Source organism: Liolophura sinensis, chromosome 8 (genome assembly GCF_032854445.1).
Source record: "Liolophura sinensis isolate JHLJ2023 chromosome 8, CUHK_Ljap_v2, whole genome shotgun sequence".
Classification (NCBI taxonomy): domain Eukaryota; kingdom Metazoa; phylum Mollusca; class Polyplacophora; order Chitonida; family Chitonidae; genus Liolophura; species Liolophura sinensis.
Genome location: NC_088302.1, coordinates 25,616,584 through 25,631,362, shown reverse-complemented (window position 1 = coordinate 25,631,362; position 14,779 = coordinate 25,616,584). Strand labels below are relative to the sequence as shown.

Genomic DNA, 14,779 nt, shown 5'->3' with positions numbered 1-14,779 from the left:
CCACAACATGTAATATTGCTACAAGTAAACACTTCACAATTTTACACATATTATATAAATTTATATACAAAGATGACAATTGGCTTGGTGATTACCTTTGGCTTATTAAAACACATGCCTCATGTCAGAGACTGAAAAACAAACTTTCTCTACAAAACTTAACAAACCTGTATACCTTGCTAAATGTATATTACTGGTAAATATGCAATGGTTATGATTAAAACATGCACGTGTAAATGGATAAAAGATGAATAGATGAGAATAGGTGTTGTTTAAAGTGTATATTGCATGAAAGAAAGAAAATTAAAAAATGCTTTGATTCCACAGATGACATAATTCAGTAATAGAACCAATGAGTCCCCACCCCCCACCCCCACCCCCACCCAAATATGGTTTTAAGAATGAAGCCATATTATTCATGTACAGCCTACATTTACCAGTAGGGCCAAAATTGTATGAGCTAAAGCTCTGAGAGTCAAGAACTGAAATGACGACAAGATACTATGTATCAATTTGGATAATCCATTTGGTCCTCTCCGCACATAACCTTGAATTCTTTAACTCTGATCTGAATCATTAGTAGTACATGCCAAGTTAAATGCAAATATGATATTTACAACTTAAAGATAAAATACAAAACATCACCTATCCAGTATGATAAATAAAAACAAGAATACATGTATATTTCATGAATGATCAGCTATATGTACAACCCATTCTAAAATAGATGTTTGTGTAGACACATAGACATGCACAGAGCGCAGATTACATATATCTACATAAATCCAGAGATACATTCAGGCTTTGAATTTGCACAGTCATGATAGTACAGGAACACAGGCTATTATTAAACAGAGGGCATGCATGTTCACAAACTGTAATAGACTAATATGGCAGCGTAATTACTGTGACTTTATCTGCAATGTAAATATGCATGAGCAAATATTCATGCTATCAACGTCATGCTAGGAATCACGCTCTGGACAGTTTTTTATCAAATTTGGTAGATTTGCAGTGGAGCCTTGGACAAAGCAAGTGGATGTATCTCGGGATATAAAATTAAACAGTGTGAATGTAGTGTTTCTTTATAAAAAGCAGCATAAACTTAAATTTAAAAGTTTAGAGTGTAATCTTTTGGGAATCTTGAGAATTCATAGTTCTTCAGTTTTGAAGATGACCTGCTTTTACTCCTGTTAAGCTTAAGCATGAAATGTTTCCACAAAACAAAGATGAATAGTGTAACACAACCCACAGGTAACAGAGTACTAGGAGGCAAGTCCTACATACCAACATATGTATCACCTGCCTGAAATCAGCAATCACTCTCTTTAGGATTTGATTTAGACATTAAATATAAACATACAGCTGCATGAATAATTAATTTGTCTACTCTGCGATTCAGCATAAAATTACAAGTAGAAGGAATGAGATTTAATAACCAGCAGCTATACAAATTCAGGATTGTAACAACAGGTCAATTATTCAGTGTTCATTTATAATGAAATAAAACCAATTCAAACTTTCACAGTCCAATGTGACAAATGTATGATTTGTAAAACCAGATGCATACGAAATTTACATGAGTAAACATAGTAAAATGTATCTGTGTATTTGTAATACATCTACCAGTAACAATCCAATATAAATACCACGGCTTCTTGTATGTAACATACAAAACCTCTACTGTAAAAACATAACACATGAACAATACATCCTGTTTATTTTTATCTTCTCTCCAGTAAGACAGGTAACATTCCAACTGGAAAAACCACATCGACGTCACGCTCATGTATACAGGTATACATAGCTATATGAAATTTAATCAGATTCAAAACTACCATTCGTACTGTAAATGTACCAAAATTTTCAACTTTAATACCCAGAAATGATACTGACATGCACAACCAAAGAGCTCAGAAAGGCATTTCACTCACTGAACCCCACGAATATGAAACGGGTACGCATACATCCACATATACAGGGCGTTGGATACCAACATGTATATTGTACTTCATCAGACAGACCAAAAACCAGATGTCGCACACCACTTTGACGGAATTCTGCTCTCCGAGGTAAAATGGAAGGGATCGGCAGGATGGATAACTGCACTTGTTTTTCCTGCACAACCTTTTCACCTACACCAGGCAATCCACTGCTACATAAGCAGAAAGGATTTTCTGTAGCTAATTATGTCTTACATATTATGAGAACAATCTGTCGTCTTCAGATGAACATTTACAAATCAGGATAAAATTCTGGAAACGATATTAAATTTCCATAACATCAACCCTTGGAAATCTTTCACCCTGACTATGAACAGGTGGAAAAAATTGATGGATACACGTATTGGCATTTTTATTATGCCAGGTGCCGGTAGTGGGTTGGTTGCCGTGGGAACAAAGGCCTAACCCTGTCGGCATTGAGCCACAAACAATCAGCAGAGGGCTCAGTTATCAGTGAAGGTGTTAAACATGCCAGTAATATCATTAAAGTCGGTGGCTGGCTGGTCCAGCATGCTCCTAAACATGTCCCCAAACTGCTCTTCTTGTTGCTGCTGCTGCTGCTGTTGTTGTTGTTGTTGTACAGTCTGCTGGTTGGGGTCAGTCTGCCACTGCTGCCACAGACTAGGGTTGCCTACAGAGGAGGGATAGTTGGAGGGTTGAGTGCCACTAGGTAACCTCTGCCCACTACCCAACTGAGTGTAAGTCGGGCCTGCTAGAAAACCAGGAAAGGCAAACAAAATCACAATATGGCGCAAATTAAATAAAAATCACAGCTTGTTAAACAAAAGATATGGTACGCAGATAAAGCACACTCACAAACTTACAGAGAGCATGCATATGCCAAAAAAAAAGACATCTACGGTGACGAAATTCCAAGGAGCTAAATCCAGAATAAAGCAAGTTGGCAATGACTTGAAAACTGCAGCCCTACATCAAATTTAATATGATTATACACGTGGCTTAAATTGCACATACATACATGTACTTATATACTTAAATTATCTAAACTCTCATATACAAATTGTAAATATCAGTATGTGGAGTAATATGGTAAAAAATATTTTGTGTCTTTGAATTTCTTCACAAAGTATACCATGATTTGTTTTTACAGGAGCTATATCCTTCTTTGTCAGTACAGCCTCTATTATAGTGAATAGCAATGCCACACTGGGTTCACCTACTTCAATGAATAACAATGCTACTCAGTTATTTTGGAGCTGATGTTCATAATCTGTTGCTATTCCATGCACATGCTAAATTTAATATTCCTTTCATCTAGTATCTATTCTAAACGATTTTATGGCTTTGCAGATGTAAGCAATATGCCTACATATGTAGATCAAAACTGCAACATGCAAATTTTGGGGTCTTAAAGCACAGGCTGTCATACGTGTGTACACAGAATGCCTCCAAATCATCACCAAGAAAAACCACAAAAACTAGTAAAATAACTCAAACTGCTCAAGAACAAAGCTTTGGCAAAGCAAAGAAAAATTATGTACCAGAAGCAAAAGGCTAGGTATGTCTGCATTTCAACAGCATATTAGCTTAACCCTGAGATTATGCAAACTGAGCAATGGTGAAGATCCCCTTGCCCACAAACACCACACCACCTACCTGAGGCACTGTTACTTGGACTCAGCTGACCATAACCCGATGAGGTGGTGTAATCCTGTAGAAAATTAGAACAAACCTATCATCAAAAGATCAGTCAAGTAATATAACTTTGCATATATATTAAGGTATCTAGGAGTGCGAACAGACCTAAAAAGAGGCTCAGAAATTTTTTTTCTGAGGTGCTAGGTAATTCTTTAAATCAGCTTTTAATGCAAACATCTTACATGGCAATCGGATACGCCTTGTAGAAACAGGTGCATTTCTGGGGTTATCAAAATTATTTCCCCCTCACTGGTCAAAATTAATAACATATCGGCAAGTTTTATTTTCTTAAAGTGTATTCTTACTGGATCTGAGATTTCAGTTACTTCTAGTAAACTTTGGCCAAGATACTTTATCAATGTATATGTAAATTTGGCCTTATGGTGTCTTTTCTTTTGACTGAATGCACTCTAGTTACTGCCTACTTCCAGGTGGTTCCCACTTACTGACAACAGTACCACTTATATTTACTTCTTAGAAAGGTGTTCTCATGAACATTTTACATACAAAACAGGGATGAGCCTTCATAAAACTCTTTCATCTGGCATACAAACCTATGACATGTATATAATAGCATAGCGGTTTAGGTTAAAAGCAAGCAAAGTACAGACCTCTTCACAACCAGATAACATTCCTCAGAAAGAATTGTTTAGTTGAGAATGGGTATGTTATATTTATTTATTTATTTGATTGATGTTTTATGCCATACTCAAGAATATTTCACTTATACAATGGCGACCAGCATTGGATATGTTCTAAACTTCTATGTTTTATACATTATTAGTCCACGATGCAAGGCTAACACTTCACCCAGCTGCATAACATGGCTTAATTCGGTTGCTCTCACCTGTCTTTGGCTGTAGCTCCAGGCACTGGCCTGACTTGGGCTCTGGTTCCTCCGGGACAAGGCCTGTAAGGTGGGGCCTGTGCTGGACTGGGGCAGGGGCACCGAGGAGGCGGGAGTTGTAGCTGAATGGCTTGAGTACTTCATTCCAGACTGACCGGAGTTATACGGGTACATTTCAGCTGCTGCACAAAAAGTGAACAACACATCATTATGGGATCATAAAATTCATGTAAGACTTAATTATAGTTTACAGTTAGATTTACATGGAGGCAGAATTTCACTGTAATCCAATGTTTGAAGGTTCCAACAAACTGTCTAATTCTGTCTTAGGACCGTGTAATTAAATTCGGTGTATGCATTTGTGGAGAGGTGTTTTACCCCATATATATTCATATTTCCAAGAATATTTTACTTAAGCAATGGTGGGAGGAAACAGGGCAGAAAAAGTGAGGGAAATCTGCGGCCAGCTACCCTCCTACCACCTTCCCACCTACCACCACAGAGGAAGCCACAATGAGCTGGAGTTAAACTCACTGTGACCGCATTGGTGAGAGGCTCCCGAACCACTGTGATGCTCTAACAAGTTAACCACAGCCACAGAAGCCCCAAGTTATGATCTCAATAATCTTAAAATAATATAACAGTTAATTCACAAAATGTGTCTGTCAGCTGTACTGGAAAATGATCAAGAGAAGTCTGCCAAACTGTTAACAATACGGCACACCACTGACATAAGGCACCACCAACCTGCAATGTGACTAGATCCTATAGCTGTCTTACTGTACACGTCTGCTGGGTAGCTGCGATAATCTGCCTTCGCTGCTTCCATGCCCATCGTCTCCGCCCCGAGGTGACGGGCCGGGAAGGCATTCAGACTGGCTGTAGGGTCACCAGCCTGCTCTGTGGCTGAAGGCACACCCACTGCACCCTGCTGTGTACTTCTGTACAAACATGGACAAAACTAGTGTTGCAATTGTTGTACAATAAATGAAGTGATCAGGGGAGACAATCACAAGCAAAAACAACTAGATACAGTGTGTACATCAAGTCTTTCTAATTTTTGGGACACCTGTCTGCTCTTTTAAGCCAATATACATACATTTATAGTAGGAATATTTAGTTTCTTTTTTTTTTATCACATGGTCAGTCCATTTAATGAAGAACATGTACATATCTTTACTCTTTCAAAAGACTGGGAGAGAAATACATTTCTTTGCTTTCAGCATTACGAATACGTCCTAAAAATTAGGGTATATAAATTATTGGGTGTATTATTGTAACTAAAGCAATGGCTGTTAGTGACACCATCATTGGCTACCTTGTACACGGAATGAGCAAATGTTTGATTACTCCACACTCCAAATCCTTCGATCCTCACCAACATGCCAGTTGAGTATGAATGCTCGAGCTGGAATGCACAATATACTTCACCTACCTGGATGAGGTGTTTGTGCACACAATGTATTTCACCTACCCAGCTAAGGTGTTTGTGCACACAATGTACTTCACCTACCCAGCTAAGGTGTTTGTGCACACAATGTACTTCACCTACCCGCCTGAGGTGTTTGTGCACACAATGTACTTCACCTACCTGGCTGAGGTGTTTGTGCACACAATGTATTTCACCTACCCAGCTAAGGTGTTTGTGCACACAATGTACTTCACCTACCCGCCTGAGGTCTTTGTGCACACAATATACTTCACCTACCTGGCTGAGGTGTTTGTGCACACAATGTATTTCACCTACCCAGCTAAGGTGTTTGTGCACACAATGTACTTCACCTACCCGCCTGAGGTCTTTGTGCACACAATGTACTTCACCTACCTGGCTGAGGTGTTTGTGCACACAATGTATTTCACCTACCCAGCTAAGGTGTTTGTGCACACAATGTACTTCACCTACCTGGCTGAAGTGTTTGCGTACATAATATACTTCACTTACTTGGCTGAGGTGTTTGCGTACATAATGTACTTCAATTACTTGGCTGAAGTGTTTGCGTACATAATGTACTTCAGTTACTTGGCTGAAGTGTTTGCGTACATAATGTACTTCAGTTACTTGGCTGAAGTGTTTGCATACATAATGTACTTCACTTACTTGGCTGACGTGTTTGTGTACATATAATGTACTTCACTTACTTGGCTGACGTGTTTGTGTACATATAATGTACTTCAGTTACTTGGCTGGGGTTATTTGCGCAAACCACAAAAAAAAAAAAAAAAGTTCAATTACTTCGCTGAGGTGTTTGTGCACACAATATACTCCACTTCATCTGTGTAAGGATTCTGAAAACTGAAGCTGCTTGTACGAAGCCACACCCACTCCCTGTTTGACGCCCGGAACCGGTACATGATTGACATCACCTGACCTTTCATTTTTAGCACTACAATAGAGACAGCAGAAAAGAGCTGAATCAGCAAAACTTGTAATATGCAGAAGATATGTTTGTGTCGTGATGAGAATATCTTGCAAAAGTGATGTTGTCTTATACATGGGGCCCTCGTTAAAGTAAAGAGTACATGCTACATCATAGGATGTCTTGAAATTTGACAGACAGGGCATCTTGGTTGGCATGATAACTCTTAGTGGAAAGCTCAAAACATAAATAAACTATTTTCAGATATATCTAAATACATTTGAGCTTCTAGCATTACCTTGTTCAAAGCTGTCTTTCATTGGCGCCTGGTCCTCAGGATGATAAAACTCAAATGCTGATTTACCCAGAAGTTCTTGTGGCTGATAACCAAGTACAGGAGTCACTCTGCACACACAAAAAAAGAGAAAACTGTAAAAACACTGCCCGTATACAGGGGTGAAAATGTCTGGTACTTTTTGACAAAAATCGAGGTAATCCGACATGATTTAAGGGTGGGAAATTAGATTTCAAATACAACAAATATTTATGTGTCAGAAACTATGAATATCTGCCTGATACAAGACCAGTGCTCAATATGAAATGATAATTTTCAATGTGAGCCATTACAAACGATGGAATGGCCAAATATTTTGACTTCTGATGTACAGCAACACTTTACTAAATCTGAATGCACCATAAATATGTTATGTTTACTTTTTCTTTTCTCATACATTACCTTAAAGCATGAGTATCAATTTAGAATTAGCCCACAGAGGTACACATGCCTACACAAAGGTACACATGCACACACAGAGGTACACATGCATACACAGAGGTACACAGGCACACACAGAGGTACACATACACACACAAAGGTACACATGCACACAGAGGTACACATGCATACACAGAGGTACACATGCACACACAGAGGTACACATGCATACACAGAGGTACACATGCCTACACAAAGGTACACATGCACACACAGAGGTACACATGCACACACAGCAAAAAGCTCACCGCTGATCAACGAATGTGAACTTCCCGTCAATACTGTGTCGTGAGATGAATTCTGTGGCTCCGTTAGGTCCTGTGAGGTCGCTGCAGTTTGGGGTACTTGTCACTTGTAACCGACCAATCGCCACTAGGCAGCAGTGGCTGCCGCTGTGCGAGTCGTCTCCATCGTTACGCTCTATTGTCACACCTACACAACCAATCACAGGTAAATATGTGGTTAATATATAGATGTAGCCTCCTATACCGCACCAGCAGCCAGCACCATTCATGCACTTGTTTCAGTGAATGAAAAAAAAAGACCAAGCTACATGTATAATAATAAATAAAGGAACCGAAATGAAACCAAAAAAAAATCTAATCCACAAATAGGCTGAAGAGACGAAGAAAAAAGAAGGTGTGAAAGCAATCTGAATATTAAAGCCACTTGCACCGATCAGGCCTAAAAATTCACCTCTGAGCGAGTTAAATATTTTGCTAGATTCTGAGAGATTTATTCATCTTAGGTGTTTTTTTAATGTTTGTCCGGAAAATGTAATGATATCATACTGAGAAAATGTCAGTTTCACCACCAAAAGTAATATTTCATTACATTTATTTGCCTCTCAAATAGGTTTTTCGAGCAAAATTTATTATTGCAACTGCTACTATGAAAGTTTATGAGTACATGTAGATCTCAATGAAGTTAAAACTTTCAACCCTCCCAAATGACTCATTCATTATTTTGTTATTAAATAATAAGACAAACAGAGGCTAACAAACTCATTTTCACTCAACACATCAACATTGCTTTGGTAATACGAACGGGTTCAACAGCAATCTAGCTGTAACGCTGCCAAATAATAATAATATTTCACCTGAAATTTAGCGTTTTTCAAGTGACACATTTTGCTTCATTCTTATTGATGCATCCACCTCATAGGGCCACACAAGACTTTTTCTTTAAGTTTATTAATTTCCTATCAAAATAACTTTTACGCTGACATTAAAAGTATCATTGTAAGACCTTTGTGTGCTTCTCAAGAGTCCATTTTTACATACCAAACTTAAGGTGAAATACAGGAGTCCAAGTTCTTCAAATTAAACACACCATGACAAACCCTAAATGACATAAAACTTCATCCATGACAGAGTTCCTCATTTTTTGCAGATTTTAGAAAGGTGCTTTGAGCAGTGTTTGGTAAGTAAGATGATATCCTACTGGGGAAATGTAAATTTCAGCACCAGGTGTACACTGTCATATCTCATGACATTCATTTGCCTCCCAAAAATACTCTTATGAATTTTTAGGTTATTTTTCTCTGGAAGTCTTTATACTACATACAGAAGTTGATGAGTGAGTTTATACTGGTACCTTGCTGACGCATACCTGATGGTGGCCAGTTTTTAATGTACCCTGTGACATGGACTACGGCATGGTGTGAGCCATCCGAGGACGGACCCAGTGTGTTCCTTTGGCGGATTCTCACTGTGTGATTGGCTGTCATAGGATCCACCTGGATGTTGCCCATCTTCATACGACAGATAAATCCTCGGCGAGATCCCATACACAAGCGTATTGAGGCTGCAGAGGAGTGATTAATATATGATTCTAAAGCAATCCTACAACCTGTACAAACATTACAGCATTTACTGTAGTGGAATAGGCCTGCTCTGGATTACCTCCCTTACAGGACACTGACTATGGCATGGTCAAAGATTAGTTTTTGAGGCATGCAACTATGAGAAGTGGAACCTGCCAATATTAATGCATGCAGTAGGTATATATGCAGGTAATGTGATGACAGTAACAACTATTTTCCAGGTAAAAGTATCTAAAAAAGTATGATATCAGCCTTTGAGAGTCGCAAAAATGTCTAGAGGTCTTAAAGGAAGATAATGTTTTTCTGTAGAATGTATACTATTTGACCAAAGCTGTCTAGTGGTGAAGTACTCAATTAGGTCCAGGATCCAGGAAAGCATAAAAAATACACAGCTTTTATCTTGGGCTTTCAAAATAGGTTTGCAAAATTTAAATCTGTCTTATAGTAAGGTCGTCAACTAGTTTATGAAGCTTTAACTCCGAGATTAGTCATTTTCTGAGGTCCCACCTGATCACAGCTAACTCATGAACCCTTTAAACGGTAGAGTGACCTACATGTAAGGAGAGGTAATTCAGTGTGGGCCTATTTAACTTAACATTTTTATATTCAGCTTGAAAAGATGCAGCATCACTGAAGGCATATACATGTAGTCATATTGCTAAAGGCAACGCTGCAATATCAAGGTAAGCCAATATAAAATATGCCAAACAATCAACACATGGCATTGTAACAAATGATGGCAAACGTGGGCCCCAGTGGTACACGCACATTAAGCAGGCTTCTATAAACACCTTAACTTTCCATTAAGACGACCATGGCTTCGCATCTCTTCATTATACGTTGGTATGGAAATTACACCAGACACAGTTTGCGACTGTTTAGTAGAGCAGGGCCCCATGTTCCTAACAACAGTGGTCAGAGGTCACCGGAAGAAAACTGAATTCAAAAAGCACAGTAATCAAAATCATACTCACATTGATGACCCTCTTTTTTAACAGTTCCAGCTGAAAGAAACAGAGTAGAGGTTAGTGAAGCAGTCTGTTGATTTGTAGACAATGTACCTTCAAACAGAATGCAGTAACTAGCAGCATAGTGTTCCCTCCATGGTAGGGACAATCTGCCTGCAGCATTTTTACCGTAGTGAAAGTGAAATTTGTTCCATGGTGTCATAATTATTGATGTGACCAACTGTTTTAAGATCTTTCTAAGACTTGCTAAACTAACATCAAAATCACCTAAGGGAGGGCACCACTTATATATTTTATTTCATATTTCTCTCTTTTTCTTTTTTTTAAAATCACATGCATCTTGTTTCAGATGTATATATATATATATATATATATATATATATATATATATATATATATATAGATGCCTAACAACAATGCCCAGACCAGAGTAAACTAAACAACAAAATATACGTATCCCAGCCTTTAAAATATAGATACGACACTGTAACAATCGCGGAAAATTTTCCACAAACCGTGACACGTCACAACAAGCTACTGTAGTTCAATGTCAGTAAGCTCAACTCATAGGCTTCTCCATCTTTTTGTTTCATAATCACATTGTTACGAGGTAAAAACTTCTTGAAACTTATAACAAGGGAGTTAACTAGTGACAGATACTGAACTACGTCACAGACCCACAGTTATCTCCCCTCACCCAGAAACCTATCTGTTTATCAGGTCAAGTGGGAACTGAACTTGCGGATCAACTCAAGATTTCATGCCTATTTTGTGTCTATGAATACCGAGAATGTTAAAGACAAAGCCAGCATGATAACATGCATAAAGCTAATACTTAACCATAACACACACAGTTTATTTCTTGATGCCCAGTACTGAGTTCTCCTTGAGTACTTAGGTGGGCTACTTACCCAGGTTTCACTAAGAGGTTTAATGCCGCTATAATGGGTCTTTGGCGATTCTCACCAATGGACTCATCAAAAACAATTTGTAATTTATTTAAACTTCTTCTCTGAGCTGTACATCTTAAGACCCCTCAAGTGAAGGGCAGGGTGCAGAATGATAAGTACTGTCAACTGCAGGCAGCAGTCATTCATACATGTACTTACTTTTCAGATCAAGTATTCGTCCTGTGTTCTGAGATTCTGTGGTGGACAGTTGTTCACGGACTTTCTCTATGTCATCCGGGTGAACCAAATCATACAGTGTATTACCAAACCAGTCAGACTGCAACAAAATCATACAGTGTGTTACCAAACCAATCAGACTGCATCAAGATCATACAGTGTGTTACCAAACCAGTCAGACAGCAAAAAAATCAGTGTGTTACAAAGCCAGCCAGACTGCATCAAAATCATACAGTGTGTTACCAAACCAGTCAGACTACAACAAAACCATAGTGAGTCACAAAACCAGTCACACTGCATCAAGATCATACAGTGTGTTACCAAACCAGTCAGGCTGCAGCAAAACCACACAGCGTGTTACAAAACAAGTCAGACTGCAACACAATCATAGTGTTACCAAACCAAACAAACAAAATCAGAAAGCGTTTTACAAGTCAGTCAGACTGTAACAATACCACAGTATGCTACACTTAGACTATAACAAAATCATAGTGCGTGTTACCAAACCAGTCAAATTGCAACAAAATCATACAGTGTGTCACAAAATCAGCCAGACTGCAACAAAATCATACAGTGAGTTACTGAACCAGTCAGACTTATGCAGTATGTTACTAACAAGTAAGACTCCACAAACACCAAACAGTATATGATTTCAAACATGTCAACAGATTATTTTAACATAGCCATGTGCATGTAAACATAAAACGAAAAATTTGTATTGAGCAACTAGATGCTCTTGATTTTTCTTTAAAAAAAAAATCATGTAAAACGGAATTTATTGCACACATAACACATCCTTACAGTCAGATTATCCTAGGCATTAAAAACATAGGCATAAAAACACATTTTAGTGCGTAATTTCCAAAAGTTCACATGGTGGAAGGGAGGTAACTCACCTGAGACTGATTGAGCACAGGAGTGACGGAGTCTGAGACGTAAATCACCCGCCCTGTGTCACATTGCACCACAAACAAGAACCCATCAGCTGCCTGTAGACAGAGAAATCACAAACATCGATATATTACTGTAAGTCTTCAACATTCTTGCATCTTTGCAAGGTGCATACTCAAGCATATTCTGAAGGCATTATTTGGTGTTGATTGATAAAATTGTACTTTTTGCAAAGCCCTGAAACTGGCCAAACAAACCCATGTACTTTTGTCTCAAAAATCAAATTTAAAAAAAAATATTAAAATGTGCATAAATTGCACTGAAAAGTTTTCTTTCACCTGCCAAAAAGGTCTGGGAAATAGGGTAAGCTCCTTTCAGAAATGTGCAGGACATGGACTCCAAGAAGACTAATGGCTCTAAGGGAATAACCTGTCTTGGAGCCATTTATTGTTCTATTGGTAGTTTTAGTACATGTATGTAGATACCAGATCAAGTGGCTGCATGACAGTTAAAACACATGAGGCTAAAGTCTAGCCGAAAGTAGCAGGTGCTGGTGTTATAAAGCTGTTAATGATAAGTCAGCCGACATTTCTATGTTGACTGTGACTTCTATAGAGACCGGGCTCAAACATTGAAAGAAGTTCTGCTTTGGATAAATGATGAACACAATAAAATGACCAACACAACAAAATGGTGAATTGATTTACCTCCAAAATAAGATGTTTGAGTTCTTGATCTGTTAGAAACGATGGTTTGTAGGATCCATCTGCCCCTGTGTTTCCGGTGCCTAAAACAGACGTTAAAGGAGTTATATACCAAAGGGTTCACATAAGTACACGTAAACCATAGCGTTCACATAAGTACACGTAAACCATAGCGTTCACATAAGTACATGTAAATCATAGCGTTCACATGAGTACGTGTAAACCATAGCATTCATGTAAGTACATGTAAACCATCGCGTTCACATAAGTACATGTAAACCATAGTGTTGACATAAGTACATGTAAACCATGGCGTTCACATAAGTACATGTATAGGAAACACAGATTTCAATGCAAACAGAAATGAGTTTACATTTATGCGCACACAAGTACACAAGAAAAACAATAGTATACAACTGTGCTACCTTACATGGATTCACATATACATAATTTAATTTTACTGTGTATTTCTACACTTTTTTTAAGACATGGACATGTACAGAGTTAACTGCACTTACTCCTTACAGTGCAGGTGCCCGTCTCTATTTGTACACTCCCTTTACATCACTGCCACCAATTGACAAGCTTGAACTTCGGAGTCCGAGAGACACATGAAAGCTTATTTAGCCTCATCAATTGTGCCGTTGCTTCGAACTATTTAATCAGCATTCATCAATTAATTGACACGTTTTCATTAGAATCAGGCTGTATGTACTTCAGATAAAGAGAAGGCATGTGTATTATATGTGTATTATTACAAACAAAGGTCGAGACGGATTTTTTGTGTTTTCTGATATCACTTCATGCGTCATCACGGTGAACCCAGTGACTTCGGCGTTGTTCAAAATTTTTCTGTTCAAAATTTGCTAGTGGTGCCAGTGATGTAGAGAGTACGAATGTAGAGAGCGAAGCATCAGATGTAAAGATGATGATTCCTGCAGCCAATCATGAACATCAAAAAAAGCTCGCTACCCCCGTCATTTCAGAACAATATAAACACAGTACTTACACAACTATACATGTACTCTACAATATACACCTGGTATAAAATGTGAAAACAGACTATTTGACAAAAAGATTGTCTGTTATGTTTGGAGCAGTCAGTCTGTTTTGTTTCTGTTTTTTTTTTTTTATCAGAATCTCACATTTAAGCATGATAGATATACACAATCACTGTACACCCTGACGTTAACATTGACCCAGTTCCGCTAATATTTAAATGATGCGTGCAAGTGTACATGTACTTATGGCAAATACAATTATGATATAACACATAAAATGTCTCATCTATTATTACAACTAAAAAAAACAAGGTGTGCATGTATATATAGCAACAATGACTGTACAAATACAACAAAGTTTCCCCAGGAAGGGGGTCAAGAACTGCATGTACAGACGATCAGATTAAGGGAGAGACTTGCAGCAATGCGCAGTCTGGGTTCAGGAAGGGTGTGGTAATGGGAAGGGACAATTAAGGGGCCGTCACCAAATAACCATGGGAAGTCTATCAGCTATACTCACCTCGCAGAGTCTTCATGTGAGAGACAGCCATTCTTAGAATTGTCAGTTTGTCAGGTTTTCTGGCTAGGGTACTACATGCAGGCACCATGTCACATAGCTCGT

At 38.4% G+C, this 14,779-nt stretch overlaps 1 protein-coding gene across 1 annotated transcript in view; it reads right to left on the bottom strand.

Moving 5' to 3' along the window:
- Window positions 1-415: 415 nt before the first annotated feature.
- LOC135472149 (aryl hydrocarbon receptor nuclear translocator homolog) overlaps window positions 416-14,779 on the bottom strand; it is a 29,665-nt gene continuing 15,301 nt past the window's right edge. The window contains exons 5-16 of the mRNA XM_064751512.1: window positions 13,160-13,239; window positions 12,458-12,550; window positions 11,544-11,661; window positions 10,441-10,470; window positions 9,253-9,447; window positions 7,890-8,073; window positions 7,165-7,271; window positions 6,743-6,893; window positions 5,257-5,450; window positions 4,510-4,691; window positions 3,621-3,675; window positions 416-2,715 (exon numbers count right to left, since the gene is read on the bottom strand). Coding sequence (XP_064607582.1) covers window positions 2,447-2,715; window positions 3,621-3,675; window positions 4,510-4,691; window positions 5,257-5,450; window positions 6,743-6,893; window positions 7,165-7,271; window positions 7,890-8,073; window positions 9,253-9,447; window positions 10,441-10,470; window positions 11,544-11,661; window positions 12,458-12,550; window positions 13,160-13,239 — 1,658 coding nt within the window. The 3' untranslated portion in view covers window positions 416-2,446. The remainder of the gene's footprint in view (window positions 2,716-3,620; window positions 3,676-4,509; window positions 4,692-5,256; window positions 5,451-6,742; window positions 6,894-7,164; window positions 7,272-7,889; window positions 8,074-9,252; window positions 9,448-10,440; window positions 10,471-11,543; window positions 11,662-12,457; window positions 12,551-13,159; window positions 13,240-14,779) is intronic.